This window comes from Schistocerca americana, chromosome X (assembly GCF_021461395.2).
Source record: "Schistocerca americana isolate TAMUIC-IGC-003095 chromosome X, iqSchAmer2.1, whole genome shotgun sequence".
NCBI lineage: Eukaryota > Metazoa > Arthropoda > Insecta > Orthoptera > Acrididae > Schistocerca > Schistocerca americana.
The window spans coordinates 312,192,403-312,218,128 of record NC_060130.1 but is presented as its reverse complement, the minus strand read 5'-3'; the positions used below and the strand labels follow the sequence as shown (position 1 = coordinate 312,218,128).

At 38.5% G+C, this 25,726-nt stretch overlaps 1 protein-coding gene across 1 annotated transcript in view; it reads right to left on the bottom strand.

The window, feature by feature from the left end:
* The window catches only part of LOC124555987 (ornithine decarboxylase antizyme 1), a 147,242-nt gene that overhangs the window by 43,396 nt on the left and 78,120 nt on the right, over positions 1-25,726 (bottom strand). The window contains exon 2 of the mRNA XM_047130032.1: positions 2,769-2,912. Coding sequence (XP_046985988.1) covers positions 2,769-2,912 — 144 coding nt within the window. The remainder of the gene's footprint in view (positions 1-2,768; positions 2,913-25,726) is intronic.

Genomic DNA, 25,726 nt, shown 5'->3' with positions numbered 1-25,726 from the left:
TGCACAATATTCTAGTAAAGCAAAAGCTGCTCTTCCAAATGGTGCATTTTAAATTAAAATCAGAGGTGCCTATTTTGTTTCTTATATTTGCCTCCAAATTTGCTCAAATGTAGGGTTCCGATTTTTTGAAGGTAACTTTCTGGACGATTACCTTAGGAATTACAGAAGATACACTTTTGTCATTATTACAATGGCTTGCCAGGCAGAACATATACACAAAGGCAGAATAACAAGGTGCAAAAAGGCTTTGCCGTTTAATAAGGGACTGTCAAAATTGACCTTAAATTTCTTGTCTCTGAAGTTACCCATGACTGAACAATTTTTTAAAACTTTTTTTTTTTTTTTTTTCAATCTTTACTCATAAGAAGAATGCTGAAGATTAGATGGGTAGATCACATAACTAATGAGGAGGTATTGCATAGGATTGGGGAGAGGAGAAGTTTGTGACAACTTGACTAAAAGACGGTATCGATTGGTAGGACATGTTTTGAGGCATCAAGGGATCACCAATTTAGTATTTGAGGGCAGCGTGGAGAGTAAAAATCGTAGAGGGAGTCCAAGAGATGAATACACTAAGCAGATTCAGAAGGATGTAGGCTGCAGTAGGTACTGGGTGATGAAGAAGCTTGCACAGGATAGAGTAACATGGAGAGCTGCATCAAACCAGTCTCAGAACTGAAAACCACAACAACACTCATGATAATGTTTTTTGAGTTCTCTGCATAAAACTGATCTAGAGACCTAGATTTGTAAATGTGAAGTACCTTACATGCACAGCAATGAAACTTAGCCATACAGAAACAGGTGGTCCACGTTTGGTCTCATCAAACACAGAATTTATTCCTCTATATCTATCGTATGAACTACTTTATTGATAGATGGGTTAGTTTCAATGATATTACCAAAAAACCGGGGTTAAAACGAAGATTTTTCCATGAACATGTAAAATTGGTCCAATTTTGAAGAGCACTAGTATGGAAACTAGTGCGGTCCAAAAAATATGCAGATGTTCCCATTCAATGCAGAATTTCATGCCCTACAATTTTTAATTCCATTATGTTTACGATATTGTGAGACATTTAAAAGATATAATCACAAAACCGAAAAAATACCCCTTTTTCGGGTACATTTTTGCCCCCCACCATTTTTCCACAACTCCACCGAGGGGGAAAACCTAGGATGTCATATTGGGCCACAAATGAAGCCATTAAAACAATAAAACCTTTTGTAGCAATTATTTCCGATTTGTCTAATTTTTAGATTTAACACTACTGGGCCATATTGGCTGACCTACCCAAGCATGACTCACAACCCATTGTCACAGCTTTAACTTGGGACAGTAAGAGACAAGATACTGGCAGAAGTACATCTGTGAGGACAGATCGTGCTTCAGTAGCCCAGTCTGTAGAGCACTTGCCCACGAAAGGCAAAGGTCCCGAGTTAGAGTCTTGGTCTGCCACACAGTTTTAATCTGCCAGGAAGTGTCATACCAGCACACACACTGCTGCACAGTGAAAATTTCGTTTCTATAGGTAACAGCAATTTACTAAAAGATTTTATCACAGACATGGAATGAATGCAGGGATCATTTCAATACAAATATTCAACTAAGAACTACAAGGTACCCCACTATATTTTTTAAACTCATGTGGACATAGCACCAGTAAATGGTTACACATTATTTCTACACAAACTTCCCAGACTGAAATAAAGTATAAAAGGTGACGACTTTCTTCAAAAGATGAAACACAAATTGAAGAAAGGGCTACAAATATTTGAGGACTCCATGAGTCTGAGGTTTCAGCCATGGAAGGGACTCAGACAGAAATCAAGCAGTACTTCAGTAAACAAGACGTTTATGGAGGTGAAGGTGTATGCCATTTGTGTACTACTGAAAGTTAGTCAAAAGCAGCAAAGTACAAAAAATGAACAAAAGAACAACAATCCGTGACAATTTTAAGAGATATATGTGTGGTAAACAAGGAAACTGTTGTATGTTCCAAGTGGGAGGTAATTCTAAAGACTGATTTATATTTTTTTTCATAAAATATGTCGCGTAAACATCACCTATAATAGTTGCAATATTTTTTTCATTGTATTGACACTTTCTTCACTTTTACTTCTAAATTAAACAGACAACTGAAGATAATGAGTAAACAAACAAATGACTCCGCACACGAAAAATACAATATCTGTGTGTAAAAAGTGCTAAAAGACATTTGTGGGTTCTGGACCCTACTTACATATCAGTCTCTTTAAATATCTTTTTGTTAAACGTCAACATAAATTGACAAAATTTGTATTTTTATGGCAGAGATAAATGTCAAGCATGCAAATTACAACAAATGTTATTTCCAAAACCCCTATCTGGTGCAAGCAGACAAAAAGCTACTTGGACAGACACTTCACTTCTAAAGTAGAAACATTGGAATTACATTGCCCGAGAAACTAAATATCAAGTATCCAGTATGTAATTAGGGGCATAACTTCATAAGTTTCCTTTCTCAAGCTAGTTGAGGTCTCAGAGTTAATAGGCTGGGTTTGAAGTATTTGATTTACATTATGCAATTTACTGCAAATAATTTATTAATACAGGGAATATAAAGCTTTTTACTATAAACCAGTAATTGATGTTCACACTAACATAACCAGAACATTTTATACATGCTAAATAATACTGAGACTAAATAATAGGTGATGCTAATGTTTTAGCATTATAACCACTGCCACACATTACAAAAGCAACAATATTATACAGTCATACTTACAGGACATATATCTCTGAATTCACATGGTCGGCTCACAGAGAGCTCATTCTGTTTCCCCACGCCGCTGCCCTCTGTGCTGATTGGAGACACACTACATGCGGCATGGGGGGCATCAGGACCACCACTGAGGCCCGGCTCCCAGCGTCACACAAAATCGTTGGCATGGCTCCTCCATAGACTCACTGCAAATGCATGTATAATATATAACTATGGACTCAAAACTGAAAGGTTAAACATTTCATCACACACACACACACACACACACACACACACACACACACACACACACACACAAATGCCTATATAATTTGTGGACCATATAACATGCTGTGAGATGGAGTGGAAGGGCAAGAGTTTTCCACCATCAGTAGTACTCCACTGCAATTAAGAGACTCACTTGCTCAAAAGTGGCACTCTGGGACACACTCTGTGAGAGCCTATCTCAATGATTACGCAACCACTTATCTCTGCCCGCACACCAACACGAGCACTGCTAAAGAGACCTCAGCACTTGTCCGGGATAACACACATGTGCCGGACTTAGAAAACTGTGGCATCAGCCACTAACCGGACGAGGGTACATCGAGAACTGGAGGTTCAAGGATGCAACAGTTTTTCCTATAAGAAATGATTTTGGTAAGGAGGCGTCAGTCTTCGTGCAGCTGCTCTAGTAACAACATTGGACTGCTCCCACAGAACATGCTAAATCTGTAATTGGAATCATGAAAATGCTATTTCTAAAGAGAGAGTGACTATTTATTAAGTACAATGGGTGATTTTTCTGAGGGCATGCAGCGTTACTGTATGGTTAAATGATGATGGCGTCCTCTTGGGTAAAATATTCTGAAGGTAAAATAGTCCCCCATTCTGATCTCCGGGTGGGGACTACTCAGCAGGACGTTGTTATCAGGAGAAAGAAAACTGGCATTCTACGGGTCGGAGTGTGGAATGTCAGATCCCTTAATCGGGTGGGTATGTTAGAAAATTTAAAAAGGGAAATGGATAAGTTAAATTTACATATAGTGGGGATTAGTGAAGTTCGGTGGATGGAGGAACAAGACTTCTGGTTAGGTGACTACAGGGTTATAAACACAAAATCAAATAGGGGTAATGCAGGAGTAGGTTTAATACTAAATAAAAAAATAGGAATGCGGGTAAGCTACTACAAACAGCATAGTGAACGTATTATTGTGGCCAAGACAGATACAAAGCCAACACCTACCACAGCTTATATGCCGACTAGCTCCGCAGATGACGAAGAGATTTATGAAATGTATGACAAGATAAAAAGGTATTCAGATAGTGAAGGGAGAGGAAAATTTAATAGTCGTGGGTGACTGGAATTCGAGAGTAGGAAAAGGGAGAGAAGGAAATGTAGTAGGTGAATATGGAATGGGGGTAAGGAATGAAAAAGGAAGCCGCCTGGTAGAATTTTGCACAGAGCATAACTTAATCATAGCTAACACTTGGTTCAAGAATCATAAAAGAAGGTTGTACACATGGAAGAAGCTTGGAGATACTGGAAGGTATCAGATAGATTATATAATGGTAGGACAGATTTAGGAACCAGGTTTTAAATCTTAAGACATTTCCAGAGGCAGCACAATTTATTGGTTATGAACTGTAGATTAAAACTAAAGAAACTGCAAAAAGGTGGGAATTTAATAAGATGGCCCTCGATAAACTGACAGAACCAGAGGTTTTAGAGTATTTCAGGGAGAGCATTAGGGAACGATTGAGAAGAATGGGGAAAAGAAATACAGAAGAAGAAGAAGAAGAATGGGGAGCTTTGAGAGATGAAATAGTGAAGGCAGCAGAGTATCAAATAGGTAAAAAGTCTAGTGCTAATAGAAATCCTTGGGTAACAGAAGAGATACTGAATTTAATTGAGGAAAGGAGAAAATACAAAAATGCAATAAATGAAGCAGGCAAAAAGAAATACAAACGTCTCAAAAATGAGATCGACAGGAAGTGCAAAATGGCTAAGCAAGGACAGCTTGAGGACAGTTGTAAGGATGTAGAGGCTTATCTCACTAGGGTAAGATGGATAAGGCTTACAGGAAAATTAAAAAGACCTTTGGAGAAAAGAGAACCACTCGTATGAGTATCAAGAGCTCAGATGGAAACCCAGTTCCAAGCAAAGAAGGGAAAGCAGAAAGGAGTATATGGAGAGTCTTTACAATGGCGATATTCTTGAGGACAATATTATGGAAATGGAAGAGGATGTAGATGAAGATGAAATGGGAGATATGATACTGCGTGAAGAGTTTGACAGGGCACTGAAAGACCTAAGTCTAAACAAGGCACCGGGAGCAGACAACATTCCATCAGAACTACTTGATAGCCTTGGGAGAGCCAGCCCTGACAAAACTCTACCGTCTGGTGAGCAAGATGTACGAGACAGGCGAAATACCCTCAGACTTCAAGAAGAATATAATAATTCCAATCCCAAAGAAAGCAGGGGTTGACAGATGTGAAAATTGCTCCCCATCCGTGGAGGACATTTTCAAGGAGGATTGTAGCTTTGTGGAATGTCCGATTCACACCATGGCTTGCTACTGACTGCAGCAAAGTTGCTGCTCGTGCATTCAAAACATGTGACGATGTGCCACTGTGCAGAAGCAGAATTCTGCTGAAGTCGGTAGCTAGCCTGGATGTGAATCGGACATTCCACAAAGCTATGATCCCCCTTGTAAATGTCCTCCATAGATGGGGACAAAACGTCAAATTTTAAAGTCAAATCCATTCAACCATGGCATAATAGCTCAAAATATTTTATTCACTGGGTTTTTGCTTGGCTTAAGGATTGTGACAATGATAGTATCTCGCCAGGGCAAAGGGAAGATAATGTCAAGCCAAATGTGGTTCAAGATCCTGAGTAAATGTAGCCTTTGACTAACAGTCAGGTGGTGGATGATCAATTATGAATTGAATCAGGGTCTGGAACTGTATTGAAAGAGAAGGCAATAGCCCGAACTAGTTACCATCAAAAGGTTCATGGTGAGTTAGCTTGGCAGAGGTGAAACATAGGGGTATGCCAACTGTCATTTCTGCAGTATAAAGATAGCCAGATAATTACAAGTTGCCAATGCTGTCGCAAAGTGGGTCGCTAGATGTTCAGCAAGAGCCGATACTTCAGTATGAAGATCACCCTGAAGGACAAGAACCGAGATTGTTGGTGGCCCAAGAGACAATGAGACACAAGAGACAAGAGACAATGGCACCTGAGATGAAGACAGGCACATTACCAAGCCAGAAACATAGCACTCCTCCTCACTGCAGTTGATCAGAAACTGAACCTTAGTGTGAAGTATCTTAAAGGTGAAAAGGTTTGTCGGCGAAGAATGTCGTTTGAAACATTACAGAGCTCTTCAGTGATCATTAACTGCTATTGCAATGTCTCTGGCCTACCAATGCACCAGTCAATGGGGAGGGGGGGGGGGGCGAGGGGGGATCACTTGTACTAAGAGGAATAGCAGTTCCAGCATTGTGGGTGACTGCATCAGAGACGTGTTGCACAACCTTGTTCATGCAATCCAATGGGGGATGAACGTAACAGCAGAAGCATAAAATTGCCAGTCAGCTCTTCGAAGCAAGCAACACAGTAGTCTGCCCCTGTGGCAGTGAATTGAAAAGATCTCCAGAAAGTGGTCACTGTCACCAAGATCATGTAGTGACCACTGTAACAAAGCCACAAGATTGGAAGAAGAGATGGTAGAGTCCATGGGCAGAAAGGTGCAATGAATAGCACTGAAATGGGTAAGAACACCACCACTGAGATAACAGATCATGATCAGGGTGTCCAGGTTAGGTGTGCAAGTATCAGTCGTGAATTTGGATCATTGTCTGTCACTGACTGGGATGGAACCACATCAAGGAGCATTGGTTTAGAGCCAGACTGCATGGTGGGACCTGTCCCAATTCTCCTCCTCCTCCTCCTCTGGAGCTGGCCAATTAGAACAACCCTACCAGACAAAGTGGTACTCCCCATGGCAAGTTGAGCACAGTGACGTCCCCTAGTATGAGAAAAGAAGGTATTAATGTGGTCAACTCAATGAAGTAAGTCGCTACCTGGAGGTAGATAAATGTTGCAAATGGTGATCACTGAGGTCATCTCCACCTGTACTGTTCTTGCTTCCAGTGTGGTATCCACTCACTGGCATCAGTTTTGCAATTATGGCAGGTGACAATATCCATTACAGTTCCACTGAATGATCACATTATGGCTGACCAGGTTAGGTGTGATGGAGCCAGGAGTACCACTGCCTGTGACCAATGGGGGTGGAACCAAATCAGTAAGCATTGGTTCAGGATCCAACTGCATCGTGAGATCTGGAATCTCCACTGTTACCTGAGTAGCCTTGTCCAAATTCTCCTCCTCCTGCCTTTGGTGGGTGGTATTCTTGTGACAGCCTCTATGTGATGAACATAGGGACAGATGAAGAGTAGGCAGCCCTGGGAACCACAGGCTGCAACTTCAGTCATTAGGTGGTATTGGGCCTCTGAACTGTGGGTTTCCAGGGAGAGATGTCCCGAGAGAGTGCCCTGTCACGGTAAATGTCAGAGGAGGAAACCACTTCTCTGGTGGGATGAAGAAAGGGGTTCCTGGGGATGGTGCCATGAGAAACAGATGAGAGAATAAATAACTGGTTTGGAAAAAAATTGTGACAGTTGGGGGATTTTTTCATGCCTCAGTATATGACAGGCTGTCAACATATTTATATTCTGTACTTTCTTTTCTCTCTCATAGACTGGGCCAACTGTTGAATGGAGTATCGTGCTCCATGCAGTTGACATAAGGTTGTTGTTCACAAGGACTGCCTTCATGGAGTGAATGTCTGCAGCTGCCACACTTTGGGTCCACTGTGCAGTGGGACGACATGACCAAAAAAAAATGGTTCAAATGGTTCTGAGCACTATGGGACTTAACTGCTGTGGTCATCAGTCCCCTAGAACTTAGAACTACTTAAATCTAACTAACCTAAGGACATCACACACATCCATGCCCGAGGCAGGATTCGAACCTGCGACCGTAGCAGTCACGCGGTTCCAGACTGTAGCGCCTAGAACATACGGCCACTCCGGCCGGCAACATGACCAAAACATAAGCATTATAAGCACCTCATCAGTGGTGGGGGCATAAGGGTTTACATCCTACCTGTTTCCAGGACAGTCACTTCAAAGGCTAAGAAAAGCACCTGCATCTATTTGATTATCCTTGGGACCTTTTTGGGTGCACTGGACAAAATGTAAAACTCACCACTCCAGATTAGTCTGTAGCTCCACATCTGGAGTGCAAAGTTTCTGTGGAAGTTGATTCCCCAAGACATGTTGAAAGCTGTGTGTGGCACAATGGTCACTGACATGTTACCCAGACATTCACATACCTGGACAGCTATAGACTGTGCTGCAGAAGCAGCTTTAATCGATACTGATCAACTGTGCATTTTCCCAAATTTATCTTCTATAATGGCATGGTAAAAGTAACCCCATAAATTAGAGTACATACTTAGTATTGGCAAAATTGTTTTGATCCCCATCATCTGGCTTGTCCCACTTTCTACATGGTAGCCAGTGTACGGAAAGCATAGGACTGTAACTGTCTGCACTGAACATTTGATTCCTGCCAGAAGAGACAGCCGGATCAGAATGGGCATTGTTCTGGTGTATTTTGATATGTTTCACTGCTTATTTCCATCAAGTGCTCTCTCCACAGGTGCCATCTGGCAGCAGCACCAAAGGCCATCTGGCATTGACTGCTGTTGTAGGAAGTCCTGATGTCCTAGAAAAACAGGCGTCTTCTTATTGACACCATGGGGAGATAACAACTCTGGTATCAACAGTGTGATTCCAGTGTTGTCAGGGGACTCAACTGAAAGGGTACTGAATGACCCAATCACGTCATATACAAGAGTCCTATATTCACACTGTGTGCAGATGATTTTTAACACTGCATACAATAAGCTCTATTTAAGGTGTTCCTTCCCAGTCAGTCCACACTATAGAAAAAAATCTGGAAATGAAGGTCAAACCCAGAAGGGAACCAAAAATTACTTCAGGCGAAAGTTGATGTAAAGAAAATGAATGAATATTCCAAGAAACCAAAGCAGAACCTAGGGAATAGCCAGGTTGACATCAAAGGCTGCCACCATGAGGAAGAGAGAGAGGGATGATAGATGTGAGACTGCAGCACACGAAAGCAAATGGGTGCTCCAGTAGCTTGGGGGGCCCAGCATTCATCACACACACGCAAACAAAGTCTCGAGTCCTCTGAGGGGAATCACACTGCATTCCCTATCAAAGTGTTGAGTTCTACACCAAAGCTTTGAGAAGTTAGGGTCATAAGAGAAGAAAGCTTAAGATTCAGCAGAAGCTAACAATTAGTCACGATGTTCAGGACAATTTTAACATTTAAACTCTGAATGGCAAAGAAATACGACATATACTGAAAAATAAGCAGACATTCCTGAACACAAACTGATGGTCTTATTCTATTATGAAGAGAACATTTGTGCTTCATCATTCACAGGGGTAACACACCTTCAGTTTAACTGAGCAGATGTGTGTACAAGTCAAAATCTGTACAGGTATTTCAACTGAAGATGTGTAGGCTACATTCAGTTTTCTCAATTCTGGCACGTCATGCAGTATTCTTGACAAAGTGATGCAGGGAAAAGAAAAGGGGACAGCTGCAGAGTGAGTGTGTGTGGGCACGCACAGATTAAAACTGTGTCAGATAGAGATTCAAATCTAGTATCTCTGCCTTTCGCAGGCAAGTGCTCTACTAACTGACCTATTCAAGCACGACTCTTTACCCACACTCACAGCCCTGCTTGCAGCAGAAAGTCTCGTAATTTCCAAACTTCACGGAAATTCTACTACAGAGCCTGCATGTCTAGTACCCTTGGAAGAAAGGGTAATGCAGACATGGCTTAGTCACAGCCTAGGGGATCCACTGCAGAATGAAAATTCATTCAAACTTTTGTGGAGTTTGGATGGTAGAAGATAAGGTACTGGCAGAAAAGGGCTGTGAGAGCAGATGGTACTTTGATAGCTCATTCAGTAGAGCACTTGCCTGCAAAAAGTGAAGGTCCCAGGTTCAAGGCCCAGTCCCACACAGTTTTAATTTATCAGGAAGTTCCAAATTTAAAGCTGCTTACTTTACGGATTACACCATCACGAGTCACATCAGGCCCACAGAGATAATGGTGGCCGATGTTTCATGCACAGGCAGACAGCTTACCTGAAATACACAGTTCCTCTCCTAATATTAAAGTGTCACTCAAACATCTCACGTAATAAGCTGCACAGTTAAACTGAAGGTATGTAGGCCCCTAAAGGAGTTAGAAAGTATCTTCTTACTAACAAAATGGCTTCATGAAATAAGAAGTGGAAACATTCCCATACGCAGACACTTGTTACAACAAAGCCCAGGAAATCACCCTGAAGCTTCAGATGAAAGATTTAAGTTTACCTAATGGGTGTCAAGTATGCTTAGAAAGACTACCACCATATAACATTTCATCTCAAACTGTAAATTGAAAAAGGAGGCAGTAAATTTGGAATGTATTGAACTTTGGAAGACAAAATATTTTGCAACAGCTGATAACAGACATTAGCACAGAAACATTTTCAGTGCTTATGGAACTGTGGTCTTCTATAATTTATTTTCCTCAGAAACATAGGTCTATTCTGTTCAGTGGGGAATGTCACTTAGGCTAACAAGGAATGAGGGCCCTGCTGTTTGCCAAAAGAGACAGCAAGGGAGAAATTTAAACTCGCAGGAGATAAAACTAACACTAATGTGCACCTATTACTTTATTAGCAATGTCTGGATGACTGCTGAAATTTGTCCGCAGTTTTTCAAGAGTTTAGACACTAAGATAAGTGCACCCTGTTGCCATGCATACCCAAAGGAAATTATATTCTTCGGGAATGTTTGTGTTCCTTCCTGATAAGTTTACACTTACATGCAGTCTCTAGACCCAGGCATAATTCATCATGTGAAAGCTAAATATAGAATGCCTGTTTTGGATAAGTCAATTTCATCCCTCGGAAGGAAGAACATTATGAGAATGAATATTTCACAGGCTGTTGACATGTTTCTGTCTGCCTGTTACACAGATTGTGTTGAGCCCTGCTAGCTATGTGTCAGTATAAGTTGCTGCAGAACACAAGCAAGATGATTTCCCTTAATGTTTTAACATATTACAGCAAATGCGATATTTCAGTACTTAGTTGTGATGAAATAAAGACTTTTGCACAGCTGATAGATGTGAGCGACATAATATGCTTAATAAAGAACTAAGCAGAGCTGGTAGAAGGTACAGAAGATGATTCGTTTCCACTAAGTTCAGCTGCAGCTATTTTTCCTCATTCAGAATCGATTCTTGCCAATACCAAGCAGCTAGTGTTACACACACAGGAGAAGCAAACTAAAGTTACTCACTTTTTAATTAAAAAACTAAATGATAATATGTAGAGATTTTCTTGTTGGTATAATCACAATTATCTACACTATTAGCTGAATTAAACAGCTTTTGAACAAACAATTTATTCTTCTTGATGATGCATTTAAACAGAAATTCCACTTGATTTCACATGACTTCAGAATAAAGCCTATTGAGTTGTGGAAAATTATGTACTAGTGATATATATTTTAGGGTTTTCAATGTCCATGTCTGGTGCATTTGTGATTATGAACAAAACCTGTATTGTTTAAAAACCCCAAATTCTGATTATGGGTACTTCACTTTACTATTCGAGCTAAACTCCTAACCAAAAATATTTTGGTCCTCAGAGATTGGTTAAAAAGGGGTGTTGCTGAACTCTGATAAATGACAATGCATTTAGTGTAGCTGCCGAGTATGGTATTATGCTTTAGAAGCTGCTTTGCAGTACAATTTTCTAAAGCACCAAGACTGGACTAGCACTTTGAGAGAGCTGTCCACACAGCTTGGCAATGTATGAAGATATCAACAGTTTAACTAAGGTACTTGAGGGCACAAATCACAGACTGACCTGCATCAGTCATGTACTAGAACATTTCTGTACGACAAAAACAATGAAACAATGGGGAGAAAAAATGGCTCGCCAGAGTAACATCAGGGAATTTCTAAGCACTGCTGATTTCCACAACAGAAGAAAATGATTCTGATACCCAACTGGCCATCCAGATTTATGTTTTCTGTAGTTCCCTTAAAACATCAAGGTAGATGCAGAGATTTCTTTCAAAACAGGTGGGGCAACATTCTCCTCCATCCTTGTCTATGCTGAGCTTGTGGTTGATCTATAATGCCATCTGGCTGGATTTTACATCATTCTACAAGTCCACACTGCTTTGTTCTGACCTGACACACCTCACAGCGCAAAAATTATTTTAGAAGTCAAAATGTTGTGCATCTGCCCTTAACAACAACACTGCTACAGACAAAATATGGATGTGTTACTGTGGTGCTTAAACCAATTTATGAAAGAAGCAGTATATCAGTTTAGGATGCACTTGTCTCTAAAATAGAGCAAAGTTACTGTTTATTTTAAAAACAGTTGAAATGTAATACTATATCTTCTGTAAAAAGACTTGTTTTGGGTGTGGGTACAGGAGTGCTTTAAGCCATTCAAGTTTTTATTTTCTATTAGCAACACACACAAATCACAGTTATGAAATTTTACACATAGAAAAAGCAATACCTACGTACACATACTGGCTGGCATCCTGCATGAAAACAGCTTTAAAAAAGAGGAAAAATAAGGAGAAGAAAGAAATGAAGTGGGAATATTGAATATTTCAGTATGTCTGCTCTGCTTTGAGCAGTGATGACAATCAACACTATTTTCCAGTCTCCTTTTTAACAGATTACAGTGGGCAACTGACCTATAGCATAACCTGAAGTCTAAGTCAAATTTGAAGGTGACAGTCAGAGTTAAAGCCAATGAACGTTTCACGACAACCAGCCACTAATGTAACTTTCAAACAGAGGCAGTGTTTAACTGCATCACGGGAGCCACCAAGCTAAATTACTATTTCAGGCAGATGGCATTTAATGCAGACACAAAGTCTGGTGTTCAAGTTCATGACACTACCTCCCCACTTTCACAGCAAATAAAGAACTGAATAGTATCACTGCATCAACCTATCAATGAAAGGACTGACAATATACCAGTATCAGAAATTTGCTTTAACCTGTGATGTAATGAAGTAGTGTGTGACATCATACATGCTAATGCAGAACAAGACACTCAAAATTTTATACATATTTTGTTCTCTATTCTTTTGAATGTAGGTCACATTGACAAGACAATTGCAGCATACCCCAAAGTCCAGCTTTGGTGGTGAGGAGACAATATACAAGGCAGGCTTTCACAACTGGTATTTGAGAACTTGCTGATATTTGATTTATAGGCATAAGGTCGTGGTCCTAGCCATCAGTCTCTACCCAACATTTCATCTTCCACTATGTTTAAGCCTCTGATGAAGTCTCCAGCAGTGGATGACAAACATTAGCCAGAGAATTATGACTATGGCCCTATGCTAATAAATCAAATTTCAGCAATATACCAGTCATGAAAATCTGCCTTGTATGGTGTCACCTTACTGCCAAACCTCGACCTCATGTATTGATCCATATTGCAACTGGATGTCGAAGCTTGTGACATAGCAAAGGCAATAAATATGTCGTCATGAGGATAACTGTAATTCTTGTTGTTATGCTTATATTATGCAGTTTAGATTCCAATGAGTTTTTATGTGCAGATAAAAATAACTGTAGGCAGCTTTTACTTGTGTTTCATTAAAAAAGATGAATGTATTAAATATTATGAGCTCCAATACGAGACGTGGGCTGTGAGCCAAGAATGCAACCACTGTACTGTCAGTGGCAAGGAGCTTGTATCATATCACAGAACAGCTTTTATTTCTATTCATTTATTTATTTATTGAAGAAAAGTATATTGCCAGCAAAAACTACAATTACACCTCCTGCAAAAGAAAACCAGACAACAATTCCACTAATAGAAACTTGCTCTTAAACTATAAATTACTAGCAGAAAATCTTACATATTAATACAGTGCCTCTTACACTCTACTTTCAGAAAAATACATTCCACAAGGAAAGCATTAATTTCTTTCTACTTATGTGCAACATCGAATGCTAGCTATCGATGCCACCAAAACTACCCGTAAATTTTGAACAAGTAAACACAGGGGCACAACTTATTTCACATACATTAGTAGCAAATATTAGTTATCAATTATCTAACAAAAATTGGCTTTCAATGCTTTAAGCATAGCAGTATATTTATTCAATGAAAACATTGAACAATAGCTTCTAACTGAATGTGACAGTGCAGTTAAGACATTGACTCCACATTCAGAAGGAAAGAGTTATATCTCTCAAGATATTCTGATTTAGGTTATCCTAAATTATTTCTAGAAAATTGCAGGATAGTTCAATCAGCAAGACCACCTGTCCTTTCCTCATAGAAACATAACAGGCACATACTTGAACTATTTATTTTCATTGTAGTATGATAAATCCTATATCATTGTGAGATGAGCCCTGAATGAATAAAAGTCAATGAACGTCTACATTTGCACTTTTTACTATGGCATAACCACTACATAAAAATTATTAATAAAATACACTCCCTAGCATCTGCACTTAAGTTCGAGCAAATAACACAAAAAGTTGAAAAATAAGTTTTCTTTACCACCAAACCCAATTAAAAACACCCACAGTGCCTGGTTCTTTACAAAGTTTGCAAAGTCAACTATCTTCTTTAATAGTACAGAAAAATATGCTACCACGCGAGAAATTGATAAGTTCCGATGAAATCCTTTTGTATTTAAATTTGGCAATGGATAATAACTAGCATATCAGAACAATGACATGAAAAAAAAGTGTCTTACTTTAACAATGGAAGCGGGTTACAGTGTCATTCGAAAATGAATAACTAGTTTTCGAGACCAAGCAAGTGTGTCAGAAAAGTGTGCAATGACAATTATGGGATATAAGTATTCCAAAAATACGCGAGTAAAAACTGTCGCCATCACCAAATGAAAGCCCCATGATAACATATACAAATGCAGTTATTTCGAAATCAGTAGACCATCATATTCATTGTTACAACTGTCATTTTCCATTTTTTCCACAAATGGGACAAAACTGACGATTTGCTTTACTTCACGACTGCAGAAAACCTACAAACTAATGCGTCATCGATAAACAATATTACCACAAAAATTATGTATACCTTTAAAACCGAAAAGGTCCAGCGACAACGTGCCTCATAAAATTCTCACATTATCAACTGGCAAGAGAACTTTTGTGGGATTTTGTTGGCTCGCGAACACCATGTTAACATACAAATTTCTAAGCTTTGTCGACAATAAGTGTAAAGCTAAGTTTAACTCAAAAATATGTATAAAGTTTGTCACAGTAACACAACAATGGAATATTTTACGTAGGTCCAAGTTTTCTTTTCATATCCACAGTTATATACTGAACATCTACAGGAGTAAAGAATTACTGAACTCACACAAATATACTCAAACCTGTTTAACAAAGGAATAGTTACTTTATGTATCTTGTCACTTCTGTCAATCATATCACTGATCAGGTCAAACACCTATTTGTGTTAATAGAATGATTATATTACGTCATATCGTTAACTATAGCACATATTCTGAAACTATTACTTTATTCGTTATCAAGCTCTAATTCGCCTGTAACACTAACTTCACCCTTTAACGTATTTGCCAAATGATTGGGAATAAATAAATTTTTTTTTCGATCAAAGACCTCAATGACATGGCGGACATGTTCAGAAGTCACTACGCAATATTTTTCACCATAGGATGAACGTACCTACAACAATCCAAACTTGGCATCACTTGTAAACTTTCTTTTATACTGCTTTCGGAATTAGTTAATGCCAAAATGGCACTAATACTCATAATTCTCTTCTAGTTCAGCCACAAAGGCGACTCAACCTGCGGTAGAAAACCTCTTCTCTGTTTTGATGTGACTACCCCAACATATTTCCACGGAAGTACTTCAATGTCTCTGAGAGCGATAGCGCCAAAGATATTATACACAAATACGTGTCTATCGATAGATATGACAATAATGTATTTAAACTATTGAGTGGCTTGAACTTTAACAGTAAACATGAAGTTTTTAATTTATTAAACTGTATTTTATTAGACCAAGGACGTCTACCGTGTGATTTATACATCATCTTAATGTCATCTGACTCACAAAAGCAACAACAGGCTCTTAGGACCGCAGAACGCTAGGTAAGACTGGACTATATCAGGAACTTAACAATCATATCAGAATACAGTCAAAGTCATTTTTTATGGTGATCCACAGGCTCCAAAGGCTGAATAAAAGAAAATATAGTCCGTGTTAGGCTGTAATGCAGACGATTTAAAGTTCGTATACATTACAGCGTACTACAAACCATGTTTTCTTTTATTAAGTGCCAAAATACTTTGTGTCCATATATTCTTCGCCAACATAACTTAAAATATCTTAAACGATGTAACTGGTCGAAAATTGGAAAGTTCCTGTCCCATTCCTTGGGGGCTTATAGACTCGCTATCACTTACATTACAAATAAGTCTGCAAAAACAAATTCATAGCACTAGATCTTTTCCAAATATTATGACACGTTTTGTGGTATTTTGTAAACAATTACATAATAGCCTAATTAGAATGAAAAATAGCAGTTGTGCATGAATACATAATTTCTTCATAACATAGCAATAAACAGTAAGTTTTGGGGTGTTAGTGGTCTTCCGAAGTTGAAGTGCTGTACCCTGCTTGACTAAAACAACGTAAAGCCCTATTTTCATATTAATTTTAACCCATTTTTGGATCATTAGTTGAAATAACCATAGATGTTGATACTGAGATGATGATTTTTTGTAACATTTTTCTGCATGACTTATCGCAATTTCTATAACTGACAAAATATTTTCTGGTGGAATTCGATATGGAAGGCACTTCTTAACTAATGCAATAAATAAACGACCAAATAGTTAGAAGAAAACATTATTGATCCTACAAGTATGATGATGATTTTATAATTTTCGTTTATTGAAGTGCCTTTATGCATCACACTTGACTACAGCTAATAATTGAGGCTTATATGCAGCACTGAAATTTCTAGAAATCTCAAAACAGATTCAATTTTTTGGATATTTACTGAATGTGACCAGAGTTAGGCCTTTGGTATGCAAATTAGTTTTGTCGAAAATTCACATGGAACCCACTTTCTTCAGTGTGATAAAATTCAATTACCCTACTACTCTGAGCAGCATGTCTTCAAAAATGTTATCATATTTAGTGCTAATGTATCAATATTATTTGTCACCTTTGTGAGTGAACCGAAGCCAACAAATGAAGTAGATAAAGGCAGAACTTACCGAATCAGTGGTAATCTACTTCCCATAACAATTCCATTTAGTCTACACCTACACTCTGCAAGCCAATATGTGCTATATGTTGGAGAGTACTTTGCTGTATACGTGTTCTTTTCATTATATTAGAACAAGTAAGCCCTCGATCACAAGCATTAAGTCAAAACTGACCAGGTTTTGACGCGACTATGAAGCGTTGTCTTCAGAATTAGACTAACTGTTCTAAAATATTAGGTATACAATACATCAATAAAATTAAAGTTTGTACTGACTGGAAAAATATGCAGTACTTACAAGTCACATATTAAAAAAGATCTAAGCCGGAAAGGTGACGTCATGAATAGTTGTAAGTAAGATGGCGAGCCGCTAAGGGCTGCTCGTACTTTAGTGAACAAAGGTTGCAACAAGACGAATTTTGTACTTCTCCCTGTGAACCTTTTGTCTAGCTGCGATTTCAGCGACAAATAGCAAGTGGAAGTCGTAAGTAGCACTTAACATTCAACGCCGTGTGCCCTCTGTTGGCCGAATTTCGTACTTCTCCCTGTGAACCTTTTGTCTAGCTGATATTTTAATGACAAATCGCAAGTGGAAGTTGTATGTAGCAACTAAAAAGCGCAGTTAACATTCATCGCAGTGTGCCATCTGTTGGGCGAGTTTCGTACTTCTTCCTGTGACCTTCTTGTCTAACTGTGATTTATGTGACAAGTCACAAGTAGAAGTCGCAAGTAGCAGCTAAAAAGCGTATTTAACATTCAAGGCCGTGTGCAATCTGACGTCCTAGGTTCGTACTACTGTTTTTCTTTGTGACACGCTATAGAGTCTAACTGTCATTTCCGTGACAAGTCGCAGCTGGAAGGCGCAAGTAGCAACTAAAGAGCGCAGTTAACATGAGATGCCGTGTGCCATCTGTTGTCCTAAGTCCGTACTTCGTTCGAAGAACCTCGTGTCTCACTATATGGATATATTACATGTTTATGGTCGAAGCAATGAACCAAGAAGATAATTTTCTCTGAGAAAAATTTTATACTCGGTTGAGAATTGATGCAGTCGAGGAATGTGAAGGTCGAATAAAGGTTGCGCTAATAGACAGACCTTTAGTGTAGCCTGGAATTTCCGTGACATATTTAAACGCATTATTCATCATAAAAGCTAAAACTGCAGGGTAATTTCAAAAACAGATAAGGCTCCGATGAGTCTTTTGATGCGTATTACACACATCTATCGTGCATATACTACTAAAAATGCAATGCGGTGTCTACTACATAACTTTTACCAAATGTTTAACAACTGTGTTCACAAGATGGATATTTTTTCTGACAGAACAATACGCAGTTAAACTTTCTTCTGTATTTTCAAATATTGCATTAGTACTATTCCCAAAGTCTACTTGTAACTGTAAGGTCAGTGCTTTCCACTGTTTTCACTTGCACATCATCAGCCTTAAAGCATGCAGTCTTCCAACCTAATCTAGACTTTGGTCTCGTCTCTCATCATAACGAACGTTCAAGGCAGGAGGGGTGGACAGATCAGTATCACACTGTAGCAAGTCTTTATCGCTAAATACATTTTGGGGTATGGGATGAAAGGTCAGAAAGAAATTTTTATAATTCCTTCACAGTGTAGTTCAGATTAATTTATCATCCCTTTCAAATCACATAATGACTTCAATGACTCACTATACCAATACTCATTTTGCACACTTCCGTTATCAATTATGGCTCTTTTACGCTGCGAATTCATCAAGAGTCAATTTGAATTTTAACGATTATCTCTTCTAGATGTGGATGGGTACGTACAGCAGTCAGTAATCGAACTGCGTCTGGAAAATCAGGATAATTATTGAACTTTTATACTGCTACTAATTATTAGCAATATAATTCATATTATAGAACTGCTAATATTTCTGGTAATGAAACCAGTTGAGTGGGGGGAAGTTTCACACTTTACATAAGCGATGACCCTACATTGATTCACAAACTTAGAAACTAACCTTATCTGTGATGAAGACGGTATAAAGATGCCGTGGCAACTTTTTCAGTTCTGCAGCCACTGATATTTTGAATTATTGCTACATCGAATGACTGACAAAGTGGTTCAGATACTTGTGAACGTAACAATGTTGTTAGAATCCGTATTCTAAACATGAACTCCTATGGTACTGTGTGGTAATTTGTGTTGTGATTCTCAACATCACATTATTATATTTTCACATTACTTCCATTAATAAAAACTAAAGCCATAGGAAGAACATAGGTAAAACATACACGATATTGACTGTTATGTTGAGATGGGATTTTGTCTGTGGGCAAGCGTATCTTTCGTATATCATGTAACAACTGAGGAAGGATCATTGGAAATATTAATAACACCATTTCAGGTAACTTTTTTCAGTTGGGTTACTGAAACGTTACGTTAGACCATTACAAATAATCGCCTATACAGGCGAGAATATATTTCTCGGTTGCATCGACACAGTTCACTGCTAACTTCGACTAATGACAGTGTAACATTAACCGTGATTACAGAAATCGCGTAAAGCGCAGGATTGCAGAATTCACAGAAATCGCTTAAGTCGCAGGAATCACGTAGATTGCAGGAGTAGCAAAAATCGCAGAAATAGCAGAGGCATACTAGTTGTGGATTGGTTAACTGCGATTCTTAACTGCAACAAATCGCAGTTAAGAATCATAGTTACTGAAAAGTAGCATTCACAGAACTCGGTGATATCGAAAAATCGCAGTTTAGCCCATCCCTCGGGCCGCGTTTTTCATAAATTTGAGGTTGATTACGATCAATCGTCATGACCTCTATTCAACACAATAACAGTTGGTTGTGATGTAGCATAACAGACACTTTCAGCCACTAAACAAAATTACTTGGAATTATCCATTCCTTTTCATATCGATCCTTTTACTTATACTTACTTTATATTCTTCATGTGGTTATACTCTGTCCAAGATTACTTTAAGATTGACAGCGAGAACGGAAGGGGTGGTGGTGGCGGGGGGGGGGGAGGGGAGAGGGGGGGAGGCGCTGGGAGGGGGGTAACCCACGCAGCAGGTCCAGGCCAAACTACCAGCAGTTGCAGTAAATCCCTGTAGTCACCAAACCTTCTCTACTCTACACAGCACTTCCTGCTTGCAGTGGGCTTCAGCTGCAGCCAGCTTGCTGTCCTGTGTGATTGTTACGCCCTGTGACTTTCTATGCGTTCGTTTTTACGGTTGTAGAAGTTGTTACTGTTATTAGTTGTTACCGCTATTCGTTGTTACTGTTATCCGTTGTTTGGTACTCATCGATGTCAGTGGGAAATTCGTCGAAAGTTATAAGTGGAAAGTTCGACGTCGTTCTCTTGGTTAGAGGAGTGCCATACGAGGGCAGTCAAGAGAAATGGTTTGCATGTTACGTGCCTACTTTGAGAATGAAGAAATTAATGGTGGCTCGCTGCTCTCCATCAACAAAGTGGTCGACAGAAATACTGCAGCTCCAAATATAAACAAAAACACTTTTGTGAAGACTGGGAAGGAAATGTTTGACAAAGAAAAGGAAGTTAAAGAACCATCGAAACTTAAGTCCCCTGGTAAAAAAACTTCATATGGATAAGCGGCTTACCAATATCGACTCGTTTGCAGAGGATACGAGTCATGTTTATGATTACGATCGCAGGAAGGAACATCCGACGCTCAGGAAGTTACTGGTCGCACTTAAGGAATCAGGACTTTTTCAAGGCAGTCATAAATCCTTGTCTACAGTTTTACATAACCTTGGTTTTCATTATGGACATTTCTGTGGCCATAAGCTGTTGATGGAGAGGGAGGATATAGCTGCATGGCATTGCCGATTTTTGAGGGCCACTGTAGCATAAATATCGACGAAGTGGTGTGGCTTGACGAAACGTGGATCGGTTCTGGTTACGTTGTCAAGCAGGGCTGGACAGAAGAAACAGCTAAAGGAACAATTACGTTGCCTTGTGGCATGGGTGGCAGACTTATTATTCTTCATGCAGACACCTTGCATGTTAAATCAAAGAAAACAGGCGATTATCACGATGAAATGAACCATTTTACATTTGCAAAGTGGTTCGAAGGCTCACTAATACTAAATCTTAGTAAATAGTCATCAATTGTACTAGATAATGCTCCTTGCCACTCAGCTGTTGTTGATAAGGCACCTACCATGGCAAACTGAAAGGAGGAAATAATTGATTGGCTTCAGCATCAGAACGTCTATGTAGGTGATGAACTTAAGAAGGTCGAGCTTATGGAAAAATATCTCTCCATAAGCCAGAGTCCCCCCTATGCGAAATCGACGAACTGGCTGGCAGAAAAACGCGGGCATACAGTCGCTAGGCTTCCACCATACCACTGCCATTTCAGCCTAGTAGAATTAATGTGGGCCCAAATTAAAAGTTAGATAAAAAATTGATCTACGCTGCAGCTGAAGCCCTCATAAGAGAAGCTGTCAGGAACGTCACAGCTGAAGACTGGAAGAAAGCCGCCAAACATACGCAGAACATCATGTAAAGCGTGTGCCAGAATGAAGCTCTTTTGGAAAATTCAGTGGTGGAGATGTTAATGTCACTAAATGACGACAGTGACAGTGTTAATGACACTTCAGGAAATCGTCATAGCAACGAAAGTGGCATCAGTTGAGTTTCTCCACTATCCCCGTAGAAGTGGGGCACAGGCTGATCCAGCTACATGTTTGTTGTACGCAGTTTATATAAGTGCCTACATAGCAAAATTGTATCATCTTAGGTTTGAAAATTTGAATAATAAGGCCTTAACAGCAACTAATTTCAAAGGGAGTTCATCTCAGGTATTCAGCATGCGTCACACATAATAAATATATAACTGGAGTAATACAGGAGCCCTGTTATTTGTATCGCTTTTGTTCTTTCTAAACAAGAAAGGTTGGCTTATTTAAGATACGTTTTCCCATCGTGATAAACAAGCTTAATGTTATTTTTGATTGAGTTAGAATTAAGTAGGCGGATCCCAAAATTTAATAGCGGCATCATTACAAACCTATAGCAATTTGTATCTCGTGTCAAAACTGTATGGCCGCCGGATTAATAGACAATGCGCGAGCGGACCATTGTGAGTGTTATTTAAGTCATATTATCTTACATTAGAGATCTCTGACAGAGTTCTGGTTTCCAATATATGAAAATATGAAGCATTTGTAAGATTTCATTCACATTATGTACTCACCTAACTTAAAAAAAAATTCCCAGCTTGTCAAAAATTCGGTAACATCTTGAGAAAACGTACTTTCGTAAACTGTCATAATATAATGTTAATAATTTGTTGCGACAGATAAAACTAAGTCAAAATGTAGTGTAATTCTTTCAGAACTCACTAATGCAAGTTCCATATTTATAAAGTGAATAGTTTGCCTGTTTGTGCTAGTTGAATGAAATGTGTTCCGTGTGAGACATGGCAACTCTGTCCCGCGGCTCCACGTGCTCTCCCGTAGTGTCAATCCTAAAGTAATTTTGGACAGACTGTAGTTATTGTAATTGGTTTTTCTTTTAGAAATTATCATCAACATCGTTCAAATGATATATGGACCATGTAATTAAGTAACTAACTAGATTTACTAGTATATATTATGTGTATTGGAAGTCTCTTATTCAGAATGACATGACACATTTTGTGAAGGATTGATTCTAGAAATTAATCCTGCAAAGCCGGATGTAAGAACACTACTCATCTTAATTCTGAAACTTCTTTTTTAGAGAAACCTGTTGAAGCGATTTATGTATTTAAATTGAAGCAGTAGATAAAACCTGAAATTATAGCGTCACCACAAACCTTGTATTTTTCTTTTCTCAAATCTACTAGGTTAGTGATTAAATGCATTGAAATTAAAAGGATATGTGTCTATTGCCAGTACTCTGTTACTTTCCACCATGTGCAGTATTAAATGACCTGGTGTGAAACTACACCTGATCTTTCACTAATTACACAACTGATTGTTCACATTCACACAAATGTAGCATATAGCAGGAACATCATGGATGTAGTCAGAGGGTGGGGGAGGGGTTTAGGGGATTCAAACCTCACACTAATGTGTAGATTCAGTATCAAAGGAATGACATTCCTCTGCAGTCTTGGAAAGTCCAGGTAGCACTGTGTGAGGCTTACCCCAATTGCCACAATTGCTGAGGCTGGGAACAGTGAGAAAACATTCATTAACATGGCTGCAACCTTGAATTACCATTGTCATTGCACTTGCCGGAAACTGTGGAAATCGTTATTACAATGAAAAGTATTTTGTGAAATGTTTATTTAAATAATATTATGCAGGAGAGAGGCTCTTGTAGTATGGGCAATATCATAGTCCCTCTGTTTATTTACATTTACTGTTCTACATTTACATGATATATGCAATATCTGAAACTGAGAAGTAAGACACAAAATTTCATAAGAAGGAAGTTGTAGACTATGAAAGTGGGATTTCAAGAATTCGAAGAGAGTGACGAAAAACCTAGGCGGTAAGTAAATACCGCCGTTTACAAATTTAATAGGATGTGTGTGCATCAGGGTAATAGTTTTGGAAACAAAGAAATTCAAAAGGCATCGGGCTAACTGTTTTGGCAACAATAAAATAAACAGAATAACATTAAATAAAGGACAAAAAGTTAGTTTTCATGGGTACTGGTTATATTTGTTATTAAATTTATCAATATTTATGTTCATGTTGTTGAACACAAACTGGATAAATAATTGTCTTGAGAGTTTCTACTGCGTTTTGAATATTGGATACTTCAAACTGTCTGATATCATTATGGAGTTAATTCAAAAGGCAAAAGCGCTTCTATAAAATCTCTGGATCCATATTTTTATATATAATGTTTGTTCAAGACATAGTTGCGTATTAGAAACATTTAATCCCAGTCTTATGGCTGAAATAACCGAATATGGAAGTCAGCTGATCCTCATCTTTAGCTTTGAACAGTGTCCTTTATTTTTTGGACAGTTGATCCTTCTAAGAAGCAGTTTCAGCAGGGTTGTTTTAATTAAACCCAATTCAAAAAACCATAGGCCAAAAAATTTTTAGAAATGTCAAAAACTCAAGAAAACCCAACTATAGTTATCAAAATTTTATTAAAATACAAATTAAAAAAGAGAACTATTTACTGTCACAAGAATTTAATTTATTAATATAGTTTATAACATTTCTTGCTATATAAGAAACACTGTTAAGCCTTGCATGGTATCAGCTCTGGGAAAACATATTATTTGCAATAGTTCTTTTTGATTCCAAAGCGATTCTAGCAACTTTATGGTGAGAAAATACAAAATATTTTCACAAAGTAGTAATGATTTTTTGGGAGACTCATGCACGATGTTGAAATGAGAACTCCATAGTTGATTGCTATAATTATCTATAGGTTGTAATTATGTACTAGTTATGTTTGAAATATGAAAATATATATATTATTTAGTACCAAAAATTATTTTAACACAAAATATTCAAAATTGTAAACATGGCTGAAACAGCAACTGTTGAAAATCTTCATGGTAAATGATAAAAGCCAAACAGTTGCAGAATAAAGATTTATTGAATTCCTTGACCACATTTTCGGTACATCTAAATATATCTTCATCAGATACAAAAATACACCTGGACAGGAAGACACCTTCATTAGCAAAAAACCTAGCAACATAACTGAGATAAAAGGAAAAAAAAAACACATATAGCTTTAAGTAACCATGAAAATTACGAAAGTATTAGAAGCACAAAAACTTTTAGTCCCTTACTAAAATCACATCCTGCAGTGGAGATGCATAAAACAATCGTGCCAAAGGCGCCATCAGTAGTTAATATTAAAATATCACCTCCATCTGTGCAGCATAATTATAAAGAGATGGTCGATGCTAACACGGCATACTATCAGTAATTAGCCTGTGAACTATCGTGAAAAGGGTGTGGAAGCACTAGGGCAGACAATTTCACCGAGAGAGGGCACTTGTTGTAACCGCGAGACACTCGCGCGCATTAAAACTCCGGGATATATACTCATGCACATCAAAATTTTGAAGGTTGTGCTAACTTAAACCTTCAGTCTTAGTAAATAAAAATACCAGAACCATTTAAAACACCGGAATACAATAGAAACAATGAACAACAATTTGCCTGTGTCCCAGGAGATAACAGGGCTACAAAGAGTGAGGGAAATAACTTTATTTCTATTCCGTTTTTGGGGATCGTTTCTTGCAAGATAAGGAGACTTCTACAGAAGCAGTACGGGTACAGAGTTGCCTTTTCCGTAAACAATATTTTAAAACAAAGAGTGATTCATACTATTGGGGCACGGGAAGAACTCGACATTAAATCTGGAGTTTACAAAGTTACATGTAACGACTGCCCCAACAATTACCTTGGACAGACAGGTAGACCCATTAAAGTAAGATATGACGAAACATACTAGGTAGAAATGGGGAAAACTGGATGACATAGAATTGCTACACGGAGTAAGGGTTACAAAGTGGACCTGTTCCAGAAATTAGAAATTTTCAAACATCTA